Source organism: Montipora foliosa, chromosome 4, assembly GCF_036669935.1.
Source record: "Montipora foliosa isolate CH-2021 chromosome 4, ASM3666993v2, whole genome shotgun sequence".
Lineage (NCBI taxonomy): Eukaryota > Metazoa > Cnidaria > Anthozoa > Scleractinia > Acroporidae > Montipora > Montipora foliosa.
Genome location: NC_090872.1, coordinates 24,341,599 through 24,358,098, shown reverse-complemented (window position 1 = coordinate 24,358,098; position 16,500 = coordinate 24,341,599). Strand labels below are relative to the sequence as shown.

The 16,500-nt window shown below is 42.3% G+C and overlaps 2 protein-coding genes across 2 annotated transcripts in view; one reads left to right on the top strand and one right to left on the bottom strand.

The window, feature by feature from the left end:
• The window catches only part of LOC138000388 (uncharacterized), a 4,667-nt gene extending 4,160 nt beyond the window's left edge, over positions 1-507 (top strand). Inside the window, exon 3 of the mRNA XM_068846754.1 lies at positions 1-507. This exon is cut by the window's left edge and continues 448 nt beyond it. Coding sequence (XP_068702855.1) covers positions 1-194 — 194 coding nt within the window. The 3' untranslated portion in view covers positions 195-507.
• Positions 508-4,400: 3,893 nt separating this feature from the next.
• Positions 4,401-4,754, bottom strand: LOC138001142 (uncharacterized). The gene has a single exon (XM_068847806.1). It carries the CDS (start codon positions 4,752-4,754, stop codon positions 4,401-4,403), a length of 354 nt encoding a protein of 117 aa, XP_068703907.1.
• Positions 4,755-16,500: the final 11,746 nt, after the last annotated feature.

Sequence of the window (16,500 nt, the reverse complement as noted above, 5' to 3'; positions counted from 1 at the left end):
AAGTGAACGAAGGGCGAGCTTATTGCTACACTGCGCATGTTGGAGGGTACGTGAAGGACACAAGTTATACCAGGACACTGGATATCAGCAAAGGACTTGCACTGGAAGTCTACAAAGACGATGATCGCGGAGAAAAGTATGGCATTAGGCTAATCAAACTCTCCATAATTCTTGAGGAAGAAACTTTTTATTAAACAAGAAAGCGAAGATCAAGTAGCCTAAGGTTAGAGCAAAAAAACACATTGTTGTAATGAAGAAAGGCAGAAAAATGTTATTTTACCACATTGAACTAGTTGATAAAACCTTGTTATCTGCCAGTAGAGAATTGAAAGGCTGATGTTTCCAATGATTGCTCTTTGTCAATGCAAATAATGTTTTTAGGTAGCTATACTATATCTAGCAATGACTTGAAGTTCATGTGCACATGTTGAATATGATCATGAGAAGGTAAATATCCAGCAAGCGCAAATGGATTAATTGTTTGTTAAATGTCATTAAACCCAGAACTGTTCCAATTTTACAAAACGACCAGTGTTGACTACAATTTTCCCATTAAAGGTCATGGGGTATATTAGCTGATAACCGAGGTTGATTAATTTTAGCCAATCAGAACCCTGAAAAAGCAATGATTGAAAATTCAATAGACTGCAGTATCCAACTCTTTCTTTGGCAATAACTAAAGTTGAATGAGTGATTTAGGACTTAAGCCTAGTCATTTTCATATGTCGAGAAAATCCTTGACGATCGGGGATTACGAATTTCCCGACCGTCCCATCGGAAAATTGCCAGGCGCGTGTTCCAGATTCTCCCGATATATAGTGACTTTGACCGGAAATGAAAAGTGCGCCAAAACTGAAACTTGCAATTTAGAGGATTGGTTAAGAGCTAAAAACCATCGCTGACCTCTCCGACAGTACAAATTTGAGTTTTTGATATGTGAGGAATGATCGCCGACGATGTCTATGACACGTCAGGAAAATAGAAACGCCTCCTCTTTTTTCGATTCGTCCCCGACCATCCGAGATTATCGGGGATATGTCTACGATTCATGGATTTCATTAGTCGGCAAAATCTGGAACGGTCGGGAAACCGCGAAATCCCCGATTGTCTGGGATTTCCTGACATATGAAAACTAGGCTTTACCAGACAAACTGAATAATGTTCGGACGACAAGTCTCCCATAGTTCAGTGGCAGAGCATCCAAACTGGTAACTGCAGGTTCGACTCATGCAAAGGAACACTCGGATGTTCTCCAAGTATTCCCGAGGGCATACACCGCAATGTATTTTTCATATGGGACAACCTGGAGATGGTTTTCACGATGAACTTTCCCAGCTTTTCAGTCAATAAGAAAGTTAACATTAACGCTGAATGTAGTTAACGGATCAAAACTGATAGGTTTCCATGGTATTTAACGCTGGTTATCGCTAACCACGTTTCGAGCAACGCGGGCCACAAAGATAACGGGAAGGAAGGGTACGATAGTTAAATTTTTGTCTCAAGTGAACTCATCTACTGAACCCGGTAGGGAGTGGAAATTAACTGACTTGGCGTGGAAATGTCTATTACAACGGATGCAATACATCTCAACTACAATCTCTTCTTAGACAGCAGATAAACAGATTGTGCTCTCCGTCGTCACAAGACAAGAATGCATCCAGGTGATAGAAAGCTATTTCATGGCCTGCCTGGATAATGCGCCCTCTATTTTCTTCCCATTGAGAAGTTAATGTAACCGGCGAGTCACCATCCTCGTCAGATTCGGCCTTTTTCACCTGCAAAATCGCTGCTTGGACCCCTTTATTTCTCAAGCTTGATATTTGGTCGTACATAAAGGCGTTCAAACTACGGACCTACAAGTCGTACTTGGAGAAGTGCGTATTGCATCCCTTTCCTTCAACAATCGCGGGAAAACGTAAAAAACTAGCGATTTTCCGTATCCTTTTGGAAGTACTGCCATTACACAACATCTTTAAATTTCCTTAAATACAACGCCTACTGACGAGTCATTTATTTTGCTTTAAAAATAACGTCTGTGTAGACCTCTTTCATAATGGCGGCCAAATAAGGTATTCTTTTGTTGCAGTTGGTTTAATTAACATAAAAACAAAAGAATGAAAAAGTGGTCGCCATTCATGAAAGTGGTCTTTAGCCAGCCAAAAGCAGCGAAGCTAGGAGTCTACTTTGGCCTAAGAACGTGAGCGCCATTTGGTAAAGAAAATAAGTAGTTTCTCCCTCCCCTAGAAAGACCTGGATTTTATTCTTGACAAAATTAAGTCGAGGCCTCTGATACAAGACCAGCCGCAACAAGGGTACTTTTTTCGGGGAGGAAGAGAGAGGAGCCTGGGAACGAGAGTTAAAAAGTCACTGTGAAGTGCATATTCACCTTTGAATTCCAAAGTATGAAGGTTACGAAGAGGGATTTCGCCTTCAACTCGCTAATTACCTATTATTCAATACCTTGCATTTCAGTGCGTTTAATAACTAGAGTTGGTAATATATTTTTTTAAAACTATTTTAATGTAGACCGGGACTGCTGTGTTCCCTTGAGTGCAATAATTGCGTTGCATAGGAAAGTTAGTCAACAACGTTTTACGGGTAGTCTTTACATACAGTTTTCATAAGAAATTGTACAGTGTACTATTTCGCCCAGGTGCACTGAAACGTCGAGTCTTGCAAAATCTTTTTCAAACATACTTTTACCATTCGGACCATTGTTTATCATGCTAACAATCTCGATAGCGCTCACAAGATAAGAAATTCGTCTCTAATTTGTTCTTAACGTTTTCTAAAAGTACTATTTGTCCCAAAGATGGTAAATCAATGGATTTACTATTAGGGTAAATTGTTTGATAATTTAATTTTTTTCCAGAATTTCCGCTTGCTCTCACGGAAAAGTCAAGAATGAGTTTCATCCCCCTCCCTCCTTCCCTATTTCGCATTTTCTTTTTTTCACTTTTGCTTCTAAATTTGGTTCTGATTCCCAAGTTGCAACGTTGAATTGCCTTAAACGCTTCTCCCATTACGACTAAGTGGATGGTTCATAATTATCTAGTAAGCAATCAGATATCATTCAAAGTGCGAAGCACAAAATGAATTTTTATTATTTTTTTTTGGAAACCACAGTCTTTCTTCAAGGCCACCTAACCAGTAATATCCGCAAATGTCTGTTCGGAAGGAAGGTGGTCGGGCTAGAATTTTCAAATATTCGAACTCAGACTTTAATTTCGAGGCGCATGACACATTTTTCTGAACAGATTTCCTTTTTTTTTCCGAAAAGTAGTGGAGACTAAAGATTGCGTAGAAAGTTCGAAACCATCTTGAAGAACGTTGAAATTTTACTAAGATCAGTAGGCGTCAATTGTGATGAAACTAGTAGCGTATAATTTGAAGATTTATAACTATCATTTTGGCCAGAGTTTGGTTGAAAAGCATTCTTTAAGCAAACGTCCCCTAGAATTTTCGAGATGAAAGGTTCAGCTTGATAAGTAAGAACCGTCAACGTTGCTATAACTTTCAGACCAGGCAAAAAAAGCCACCTAGACATTTTTACACTGAGACCTGAAATTCTCCGAGAACATCCGAACAGATTAATATGTAACAGAGATCAAACTCTTCTTTAATAACGTCTCGAAACAACTACGACAACTGCACAGCCAAAATGGCCGTCTACACTTTCTCAACGAACCGCACGTGATTATCGCCTCGAAGTCCTGGGGCGAGACTAGACTAGTCTCTTAGCAACGTTACACCCCCCCCCCCCTCCCTAGTGGAGGAAGGGCGTTATCAATGTCATCCCCTAAGAGAAAGTCTCCCATCCAGGCAGGGACACGGCGGTCTCTGGTTGAACGTCTAGGCTGGGGGTCCGGTTCACGGTTGACAGCTGCGGCATTCTCAGTCGGAGCGGGGCCCCCAGGCAGGGCATCTGCGGCGCGAGCCCACGGTAACCCCAACACAGCATGCTCTCCAACATTGAGATCCGTACGCTGGCCAGCGTCTCTCTCGGCGTCATGCAATTTCGGCTGAAGCTGAGGGGGTCTCCGTGGGTACGGTTTAAGACGGTTACAGTGCACAATCATTCTCGTTTTCCGTCTTCCCCGTGTGGGTGTGACCTCCTCGCACTGTATCCTGTAGGTGACGTCAGATATGATCTTCACTACTCACCATGGTCTGGACCAGGGGCGATAGAATTTCCGGTGTACCCACCTCGGAACGGCCTTTTCCTCTAACCACACCAGATCACCCACTTGGTACGGCTTTGCGTTTCCCTTGCAGCGCGCGTCATAGACATCTTTCTGGTGACGAAGGTTGCCTCGCAGATTTTCCCCTACTCGTCCATACACTCCCTTAAGAATTTCTTGCTGTCTCTTGACGAAAGATGGGTAATCACGCGATTGTTCTCAAGGAGGCCCCTCCCTCATTGCGTCAATAGGTAATCTCAGTTCCCTGCCGAACATGAGCATACTGGGGGAGAAGCCGGTCGTCTCATGGGTGGATGCACGCAAAGCCAGGAGGACCTTAGGGGGGTACTGATCCCACTCCTCTTGCTTCTCCGCAACCTTGGCAATAACACCGGTAACCGTACGGATAAGTCGTTCCGCACCCCCATCAAACTGACGGTGGTATGGCGTTGTCCGTTGTTTGACGGACTCAATCAAGCTGCATAAGCCACGGAATGTCCTAGACTCAAAATTGCGGCCCTGGTCGCTGAGTATTCCACGAGGGCAACCGAAGCGACATGCGAAGTTGTCCATGACAGTCTGGGCGACCGTGTTAGCCTCTTGCGACAGTTGCGAAATCCGGAATAAACTTCCTGTAGTAGCCGATCTTTCCCAGAAAAACACGAAACTCAGACACATTGGTTGGTGGTGGCCAGGATTTCACTGCGGAAATCTTTTCAGGATCTGTGGAAACTCCCTCCGCTGACAGGATATGACCAACAAAAGGTACGCGTTGTCGTAGCATACAGCATTTCTCTGGCTTCACCTTCAACCCAGCCTCCTCTATAAGGGAGAGAGCACGGTCCAAGGACTCACAGTGCTTGGCAAACGTGGCACCAAAGATGAGGACGTCATCAAAGAATGCCAATAGTTCTTCCCATGCCATTCCCGCTAAGAGACTGGCAATCTGTCGCACAAAAAAAGGAGCTGCGTCACAAAGCCCAAAGGGAACACGTTTCCATTGCCAGTGCCCCTGCTTTGTAGAGAAAGCTGTTTTCTCCCTGTCATCATTGTGAATTTCGAAAGCATGGTAGGCAGAGACAAAGTCCACGGTTGAGAAAAACTTTGCTCCAGCAAGAATATCGATCATGTCCTCCAACCTCGGAATAGGGTAGGGTTCCTTAACAGTGACACTATTTAACTTACGGAAATCAACACAGTAACGGTAAGAGCCATCCTTCTTAGAAGCTAAGACGACCTGAGCGCTCTAAGGACTGGTTGACGGTTCTGTTACATCTCTCTCAAGTAACCTTTGTGTCTCCTCTCTTATGTACTTCTCCTGCTGAGGTGAAAAGCGGCGCAGTGGAAGTCTTGAAGGGGGTGCAGTCCCAGTGTTAATTCTAAGCTGTGCCTTAGTGCAGTGGCCAATATCGTGTGGTCCCTTGGATACTGCGTTAGAGTGCTTGGCCATGATTTTCCACACGCTCAGCTTTCGATCGTCCGTTATCTGATCATCATCTATAGGGAATAGCTGCCCCATCTCGTCAACTATATCCCAACTCGGCTCCGATTCGACCGACAGTGCATTGCAATTCACTGTTCTTTCACCGCTATCATCGGTGGCGGACTCAACCCTATAGTTTCGCGTTGTCTGTATTGCTTGGCCACCCTCTACGGCTGGACAGAACTCCCCCACACTTGTGTCCTTGTAGATTGTAACCGGCCGCCCAGAATAGTTGTAGAAGCGGACTGGAACCGACCCTTCATTGGCCAAGGATAGAGTACTGGGCACTGCAATTGGAAACCTCTCAAAGAATTTGTCCATGGGCTCAAGGACTCCCTGAATTCCCTCTAAATTTTCCCCATTGACCCGGCAAATGAGATCAACTTTTTGGTCTGGCTGAATGGTAACAGTTTCTACCAGGGAGACTCTGTGCACCTGCCAACTTGATTCATCTCTCAACTACACCTCTGTGTTTCCAGCGCGAAGGGTTCTCTCGTTAAAGTCGACAACACACCCATTGTCCCTTAAAAAGTCTACCCCAAGAAGGGCACTCTGCTTGAGGTTGTCACAAATATAGAATAACTGTTTAGCTCTGATCCCTTTGAAGGCCATGTCTAGTTCCACTGTTCCCAGATGTTCAGCTGGGAGCCCTCGGCGACCACGACCTTGGATCCGACCTTCGCTAGGACCCCGTTAAAAGCAATGCACTTAAAAACTTTGTCACTAAAAATACAGATTGGGCTACCACAGTCCACTACGGCAGTCACAGGGACCCCTTTTATCTTGCAGTCAAGTAACAACACGTTAGACTGAATGGAACTAATGTGTATCACTGGCACTTGGTCTTCGGGCGGGGAGCGACTTGGTTTTACGACCTGTCCCTCTCCCTGCGGGCAGTCCCTCTGGAAATGATACACTGACCCACATGTCCAACACCCCCTGCCCCTGCTATTAGCGAGTCCCAACTGAGGGGAATGTAGTTTCTTCGAGTGCCGCTTGAAGGGATGGCATTAACCACTGCTTCGGCCGCTGCCTTTGCGGTAGCGGACGCAATCATAGTCGAAAGCTCTGGGGCCCAACCTGGTAGAGGGGATTTTGCACTTGGCAAGCTTCTTTCTCGTGGGTTGACACTTCACTCACAACCCTTTCTCTCATTCTCACTGCTCTGAGTTCTAATTCTTCGAGCTCTAGAGCTTCTGACGTGGCTTTATCTAGGGTCGAGGGTTTAGAGCGAATTACGTCCTTTGCAAGTGTCGCCCCAATTGCATCAGTGAAATGATCTACACAAGCTTGCTCCAAACTAGCCGAGCTCAAAGTCGGGTAAGCCTCCCCGCACAAGCGTTTAATATCAATACTTAAATCTAACAAACTTTCTCCCACCTTTCTTCGTTGCGCTTTGAGCATAGCTTTAGCGGCTTCGGGAACCTGACGCATGCCGATTTTCTTGCGAAGAGCCTCCACCATACATGTGTAAGAGCTCTTGTCACTCACCGAGAGTTGAGACACAACCACACGAGCTTTTTCTTTCATGCAAAGGATCAGTTGATTTGCTTTTTCCTCTTTCCAGCCGTTCATTCTCGCACAAGCCTCAAACTGGTCCAAGAGCGCCTGAAAATCTGTGTCGTTTCCGCTTCCCAAAAATTTTTCAGGCTTCACTCTCGTCGGCGCCGCTGACGGTTTCACCTACTGTTTCTTTTCAACTGACTCGGATAGACTCTCCAACGCTTTCATCGCCGATTTCTTCGTTTCGTTCCTCTCTTCGATTAGCTCGGACTCTCGTTTTTTCAGCTCGCCGATTTCGTGAATGACTCGTTTGTGTTCCTTTTCCAGGGTTTCAAGGTTCTCTTGTGTTTGCTGAAATTCTTCGCTAGTCGATTTCAAAGTAGCTTTCGTCAGTTTCAACTGCACGGTAAGCCGCTCGATTACATCGTCCAGAATTTCCCTCGAGGCCATTTCTTCGTATCCCACCGCTGCCACCAGTGTAACAGAGATCAAACTCTTCTTTAATAACGTCTCGAAACAACAACAACTGCACAGCCTAAATGGCCGTCTACACTTTCTCAACGAACCGCACGTGATTATCGCCTCGAAGTCCTGGGGCGAGGCTAGACTAGTCTCTTAGCAACGTTACAAATATTTTGTAGGGCAGCTACAAACTCTTTAAAGGAGCTTTTAAACTTGTGGAAACCATTTTAGGCAATTCTGACTAATTTTAAGACATCCGACCGTTCAGTAGGTAACCCTGTTTCCGAGTTCGGCCTCTTCTTTACCTCCGACCTTGACCCCAGAACTCTCAGTTACCTTTTGCGCATGACTGAAGGAGAGAAGAGCTCTGGGGAACCCTGAAAAAAGTTCTTTTTCATTGGTTTTCGTAAATAACAATGAAAATTGTTTCTGAATGGTGCATTCGTGTTAGCACGAGAAGCGAACAGGCGCCGTAAATAAAGGTTCAAATGGCCAATTTTTGGCTATAAGAACCCTACGGCGCATTTCTCTTACAGAGGGTTTCTCAGACCTCTCGTGTCATCCGCAGACGTAAGATCCGAGGCTCTGGTGATGAGAATACTTTACCTTCTGTCTCCTCGTATGTTCTGTCACAATTAACCACACTCCCCTCGGAGCTTTTCAGGACTAATTTTCAATGTCGATTGGGGGCCTTTGGCCACGCTGCATGTTATTCAATTTTTAATCGAGAAGTGAAATGAAAGATGCCCCGGGAACAAGACCAGGAGCCCGTTTCTCGAAAGTCCCGAAACCGTCCTTTACGGGCTATTTTCGGGTGTCACAATTCCCTTTGTATCTCAAGAACGGAGAGGACTTAAGTCGTCCAACTTCACAGTTATTTTTCTTTTTGTTACCTTGAAAACACGTTAAAAGATCGGCTTTCTAAAACAAGTGGTTGGCAGTTCCACAAATGGCTTTTCGGGCCCGAAAAGTTTTCGGGACTTTCGAAAAAACGGGCCCCAGGGGCCTGTTTCTCGAAAGTCCCGAGAACTTTTCGGGCCCGAAAAGCCAGTCGCCAAACTGCAATCTGCTTATTTTGAAACGCTGATCCTTTAACATGTTTTTGATGTAAGAAAAACAAAGAGGATTGCGAAGTTTGATGGCTTAGAACCTCGGCGTTGCGAAGATATAAAGGGAATTGTGACACCCGAAATAGGCCCGAAAAGTTTCGGGACTTTTGAGAAACAGGCCACTGGCCACAAAACATGGACTACGTCAGGTCTGCCAGCTCTTTTCAAACAAATAGGGAGGGATCCGGAAGAGAACATTTCTCGTACCAGGGCAGTAGTTAATGCCGTATTTCTAAACCAATCATCTCTAATGGAGAAAGGATACTTAGCAGTATAAATGTGATTGTCTGAAGACACGTTAAAAGAGAAAACCGCATACGCCCGGTTGCTGTCTCAAAAATATCGCGGGTTTAAGCTAATGTTCTTTCTCTTTGAGACAGACCTAAGGTTTACCCAGAAAGATCTATTATTAATTAAGGAGGCTCAAAGCAGTTTCAACACTTTCAAGAACTGTACTATTATAAGGATAGAATCTTTAACAACTATAATTGTTAAGTGGAGGTGGCTAGTGGTGGATATTTACCGAGCCGCGAGACGGCAAGGTTAATATTCACCACTAGCCACCGACACTGAGATAAATAGTTGTTTTAGTATATACTAAAACAGTGAGATAATATAGAACTAAAAGATGGTTTTAACTCATTTATTCCTGCAAAGATTACGACATTTTTTCGCGCGAATTTCTCGGAGGTGAATGGCAAAGGATATCCGGAGTTTGAGTAGCCAATCAGCGCACGCGTTCAACGCTATCCACTGTTTTAGTATATACTAATGTTCTTTAGTATATACTAAAACAGTGGATAGGGTTGAACGCGTGCGCTGATTGGCTCGTCAAACTCCGAATATCCTGTGCTATTTACCTCCGAGCAACTCGGGAAAAAATGGCGTCCGATTTGCATCCGTGACAAGTGAAGAAAACATCCAAATTAATTTTTTGCACTGTATATTATCTCACTGTTTTTAGTATATACTAAAACAACTATTCAGCTCAGTGTCGGTGGCTAGTGTTTGGTATTTACCGCTAGCCACCTCCACTTCGGTTAATAGTTGCTAATTATTGTTACATTATCACGAAGCAGTTATGTTTATGGTGCCATATAAACAAGCAACTATTGCACAACTAAATGCGCTCAACTGAGTGTGGTGTAATGGGTCACCAGAACAACAGGCGATCAATCTTTTAACATCCTAAATTTCGTCTTAAAATGCTTTTTTATCTCAAGAACGAACTCAGTGACCCCCATTTTTATTTCTGGAAGGTAAGTAGAATGCTAAGTGGAAATGGTTTGATTTGATTTGATTTGATTTGATTTGCGTTAACTTGTTAATTTCAATTTCAGTGTCCCAGATTAGGGTGCTCTACAGCGCTAGAAGATTAGACACTTAAATAAAGTTCCTTTCCTTTCCTTTTAGGTTTGCCAAGTTTTAAAAATATCTCTAGAAGGGATTCAGGGCCTCTTCATATGAGCCCGGTTAGCCGGCTGGCCCGCTTTCCGAGATAGGCATAGCCACAAGTTGCTCGGCAACTTTTCGACAACTTTTAATTAAAATTCTTTGTAACTGTTGTTTTTTTTAGCATTTTTAAAATTATTTTTGACTTTTTTCCCGACATTTATCAGCTTTTGAAAGAAAAGTCAGTGAAAAGTAAGCTAAATTCAACTTATTGTGTGGACCCCAGTTCTGGCCAATAGTGGCCACCTTGGTGATGCATGCTTGTCCATGAGATCAGCGGTATCACATGGCACGTTTTTCAAGATGGCGAAGAGCGATGGCGAACAACTCTGTTAGTGATTCAGATCTCAGCTGGGAAGAATGTGAAGATGAAGGCCTGATTAATCCTATTACGGAAGCTAAAAGGGTAAGCGCAAATCTCGTTACCCCCGGAAAAGTTAAAAGAGGTAGGAAAAGAAAAATTCAGATGAATCCGGCCGGTAAAAAGCGCTGTATGCGTGGAAAAAATGATCTAAAACGTAACAAAACCAACTTAAAGTGCAAACAAGTTTTTTAAAAAAGCAACTTTTCGGCAACTTTGGAAGTAGAATAGAAACCTTTTTAGCAAATTTTGGACATTATTCTCGGCAACTTGTGGCTAAGCCTATTCCGAGATCTCGCCTTACCTCTAAATCCTTGGTTAAAACTTCGACGTGTTCATAGTGTTGCCGAGATCTCGGTTTTTTCAACCGTATTTTCAAAGTATGTATTGTATGTATTGTATTCTTTGTATTGTACAAAGTGTGCCCGCGCGCCCTGTTGAAGGTAATATAGATACATACATGCATTGACTTTATTTCATCTCAGTCCATTTTCAGAGCAAAAACAAGAACTAATATCTTTGAGACATTACATTTACAGCAAAAAATACATTGCATATACGGATAAATAACTAAATATATAAAATTTAAAGATACATTAAATAAATTTAAATGGCCGCTGCGGTCCTGGATTCTCATTTTAAAACCTGTTAACTCAGTGGTACGGATAAAATCTGGTAGCGCATTCCACAGCTTAGCTTATAAGTAAGAAAACCAATGAAGACCATAAGGGGTTGTTGTAGGTTTATTGAGGGACAGAAAGTAATTTCCGCAAAGGTCATAAAAAGAAGACCGGAGAGAATATTTATTTTTCATATACAGTAGCAAGAAAATCATTAGAAAACGAACCTTTCCTACAGAAATATGAAGAAATTTTGATGAATGTGCTTATTGCATAGAGATGTAGAGTTTAACTTTAGTGGTAAGAAGACAGGCAATCTGCAAATATGAATCTAATTATTATACCGTTCCTTTGTTAAGAAATAACGAAAGAACAGCTTTTTGCTACGAGGATAACAGCGAAAAGAACACTACTTTGTCGCGAATTTTCTATGATAAAACTCGCTTGTTCATAAATCAAAAGTCTACGTTAACAGCATACACCAGGGCTCCTATTTCGTCTCTGGCAAGAAATTTTCTTCCGGCCGCGCTTCAGCCATTTCATGAGGGCCAGTCTCGTGCTTCTCAGGTTGCTTCGTTCATACCCAAAAAGAATTCTGGGTAATTCTGCCATTCCATGACAAGGGAAGACCCCCGATTCTCATTTTTTCATAGTTTTTCTTTTATAAGTGTCGGGCCACCAAGTGCTACCAGCAAAATACAGCATCGATTGAACTTTTTTGCTGTCAAAACTGGCCCAAATTGCGTCATCGGTAGGTCATGGAATTCATTCACAGAAGCAGGCCAGAGAGACAACTTCACTCGTGAACTGAGAAATTTTAAAACAAAGCACTTTCAGCGTCCCAGTCTGCATGAAACCATCTCTCATCTCTCTCTGGCAAGAAGACCAGACACGGTTCTCACGTTACTTTTATGCCTGTAAAACGAACTGAAATGTCAATTCCTTATTTTGAAAAACCATCATTTTTATATGGTACGGTACGGTATGTATCCGAAAGCCAGAACATTTGCGCATGCGCTGACGGAATGTTTCTACAAGAGACAAAAACGCAGTAGCGTCGTACCAAACGAGTCATCCCGGGATTCGGCCCATGCGATCGCTTTTGGACGCGGTTGGCCCTTCGCTGCTTCCTGATACCTCCCGGTACGGCAGTGAGGGAGAGAAATATCGGCCCCTAGACCATATGAGACAGATCCCTTACTTACTCACAGTGCAGTTCTGCCCTTGTCAATTTAAAGCAAGATTTCGATCACCGGAATGGTCGCGTCACCACTTTTGATCTCGGAAACCGGGCTGAAAGTCGCCATGTGAACAGAAATCAATTTCATCCCGGTAACCGAGCCAGCCCGGTCAACCAGGAATCGTGCGGAGAGGCCCTCTCAGAGCTACCTTCATACTCAAAATGTTTAACCCATTCATCCCTAGAGCGGCTTATTGACGATCAAGGTCGTCTGGCGTTAGACAGAGTAAAATTAAAATTTACAAGTCAGTCTCACTCTCAAGTAGAAAACCGTTAAGATGGTTCTAAGTCCGCTCCCGCTCCAAGGATTTTTTTTTAAGTTTTGCAAAGAGTTTCGTCTTACCCTACTCATCACTTTCGGGGGTCACCGAATTTTGTTTTTGTTTTTTTTTTTTGGTTTGTTTGTTTGTTTGTTTGTTTTTTTGTTTTGTTTTGTTTTTTTGTTTTTTTTGAGAAATAAACGTTTCCATACAAAATGTTGGGTCTTTTTAGATGGCTTTCCTGTTGCTATGGTGACCTATTTCGCCACAATAATGAATGGATCTTGTTAAGCTAAAGTTAGTGTTTTATATATTGAGGTACTACAAGATTGCCGTTACTTTGAAGTACAAAAAGTTCTCTTTAAATTGTTGAACTGATTTGTTGAAACGGAGCCAACAGGTCACCAGTGTAAAATATTTGTAAGTATTTAATATTTTTGCACTAACGAGAGTATTTTCCCTTTTTTGACAGATGTAATTAGTGTAAAGGTATCTCTGAGATTTGTTGGGTTCTGTAAAATAATGGCCCATTTCGAAACTAAAAAATTGCATTATACCGACAAAAGTTGAGGTCCTACTTGAGGTAGCAAATGTTTCGTCACTTCGTGCTGCGTGTCAAAATTGTGCGTGCATTCAATTAATTACATTTCTGGACTTAATTAGATGAGTGCCCACTTAAAATGATGTGGTAATGTAGGAAACTGAGTCCGGTCTCATTCAGAATCGGCTTTATTGCAATAGAGAACCCCTACAATACTGAGTGAAAAAGGCCAAGTTTGGCCTTTGTCGAATTAGGGGGCTGGACTTTCATTTCTGGCCGTTTAATATTATTCCCTAAAATAATACAATTTCAATTCTGCATTTTGGGGATATAGAAGGTAAGTATTAATCATCAGTGAACTGAGACAAAGAAAAGAGTCGGCTATTTCCAGGTTTATGACAAAGTGCAACAGCTGTTATTATGAATTGCATTCTCGTAGGGCTCAGGGAACCAGAAACATGAAGTGCGACAGCTTACTATTTTATCGCAATTTTGAGGGACAATTATGACCATCCATCTAGATGCATTCGAAAATCGTGAATGAGTCGAATGTAGGTTTTATTCGGATCAATCAACACGAGAAAAGTTATGTTTCCGCACCAATAGCAAATTAAAGGTCGCTCGCCGTTTCTCCCTTACATCGTCAAGATGTTGTTCTTCGTTCTTTGATATTTATCTAGTTAGGCCTTGCACATCAGCGAGATTAAGGAGACATTTTTTGAAATATTTATATGCATAGAGGTATTTATTTCTGAAAGTTACAACCGTTTTCAAATTTTCGCTTAGACGCATCATAGTTAAAATCTGTCGGGAAACTTTTTTCTATCCAGTCAATGACAATGGGGAACAATGTGCTTCTTCCATTGGGATCGGAATATTCTATCATGTAATTGTTAGGTGTCGTAATCATGTTGTACATTCTTGTTCCTAGAGTCCGCTTGTCTTTTGGTCAGCGCCAAGAAAACGGACTCTCTCGAAAGTCCGCGAATCACGGTACGGACTTCCGGTTCTTCTACTCACTCATTCTCAGAAATTTGAAACGATAACGGTCGTCAATGGTTACAACATATATTACCTTTTAGTAACCGAGTTCGAGGGCCATACTGTAAATTACGGCCAGCGTTTTCCCCCTTAGATTTATCTTCGCTCTTGGGCCATAAATCTAAGGGGGGAAACAAGGGAACGGTCCGTAATTTACAGTACGGACCGAGAAAACGAGATTAGTAAGATATTTTTTTATATCTCTGGGGTTATCAGCCGCGTGGCCGGAAAGGCATCTAGTTGAAGTTAATTATATAATCGGAGGGTTCAACTGCCATAAAGACATGAAAAACTATGCATCTTTTTGGCTTTTTTAAATAGTTGCTCGTAAGATTTAAACAGGTTTACATGTTTATGAAACAAAAAAGACATGAACAACTTGCTAGAGAATGTTTTGAAAGATCATAAAGTCCATTTTTCCTTGCTAGAGAATGTTTTATCAAAATTTCAAATTTAGCGGGCCGTACTGTAGAATTCGGCCCCTAATTTAGCCAATTACAGCGCGAGTACTATCTGAGAGATATAATAAATTCCATTCCAGCGACTGTGCGTATTTTTGGCTATAGCCAGATTCCGTGTTCTTGTTTCTGACTAAACGAAAAGCGAACTCTGGGGACGAGACTGCATGTTGTAAAGCCACAGCTCGTGGCAAGGGCGGTGGCCTTTTTAAGCCCCATTTACATGAGCAATTTCTTCTTGACAAGTTTACTTGTCAATTTTTATTGCTCGTGTAGATGATCAACAAGTTTTCCTTTACAATTTTCCATTGACAAGGTTTCCTTGTTCATGTAGAAGATCAGCAAGTTTCCCTTGACAAGTTTCGGGCATGCACTAAAAATCAATAATATCCTTGTCACATTTCCTTGTTGTCCGTTTACACGAGCAAATTTTCTGACTTGACAATTTTTCCTTGTCAAGGAAAAGCTAGCACGCCAGATTTAAAATTCAGTTTGAAAGAGAGGTTTAGAGCACGAAGACAAAGGAAAGTGGACGATATGCAAATATTTTTCACATTCATTCCAAACGATGGTTCTATTGTTTTTGTCCTCACTGACTCACTATCAAGCTGAATATTTGATATTTCGAAAATGGCCGATTCGAACTGGGTAACAGGGGAACAAAGCTGAGAACAAGTTTGGAAATAATTTCGGGAACAAGGGAACACGATCAATTTTTTTGGGGAAACAAGTGAAAAAAGAGCCCATGGGAGGGCCTCTCAATCGAACATAAAGAAAATTTGACTTCTGCGAAAGAAAACATTCAGGGTCAGGAATAATGTGTTCAATGAATGATTGCTGTAGTGTAGCGGAAGTGATGTACAGCGGAAATTGCGTTTATACCACGTGAGCGGGGACTGGGTAGTAGCATTGTTTTGTAATATAGTTGTGTTTAGCGAGTCTCTGTTGCTGATTTTCTCCCCCATCGGATCATTACAATTGCATGTTTACATTGACTGTGTACGCATGAGGAAAGCTTCGTTTTGGTTCGCCAGTTTACTCGATTTAAGTCAGACAAAAACATCGGCAAACAAGCGTGGACCGCTTCATATCCGACTGACAAACAATGAACGTTACTCAAATTAATAAGTTCACCGAGAAAAATAACATGATAATTTGCGAAATTGGTGAAAAGTATATAAAAGGCTTACTTTAATAAAGAACTAGTAGCATTTGGTACCCCCAATTTGTATTCGTGTTTCAATAATCATAACTAAGATCTTCTTCTCTCCAAAGCCTTATAATAGGAAAAATACCTTGAAGTTCGTATTAGATGGTACCGTCCGTGGCATGTTCAAAATCTCGTTGCTGAGTCATAATTAATGGTTGCTAGGCGAAACTTGCCATATGATTGGCTAAAAGTGATATCAGCCTGTCCTTCAAATTTGGCAAACGTTGGGAGTAATTTCGCTTTAAGAGACCTGGGGCCTGTTTCTCGAAAGTCCCGAGACATTTTCGGGCCCGAGAAGCCAGTTTTTAAACTGCAATCTGCTTATTTTAAAAAGTTGATCCTTTAACATGTTTTTAATGTAAGAAAAACTAAGAGGATTGCGAAGTTTGGTGGCTTAGAACCTGGGCGTTGCGAAGATACAAAGGGAATTGTGGCACCCGAAATGGACCCGAAATGTTTCGGGACTTTTGAGAAACAGACCGCTGGTCCGATACTAAATAAGGTAAAGGGTTCTAATTGATTAAAAAGGGAAGCAAGTCAAATTACTCTACTTTACACAACACAGTAATTGACCCTTTT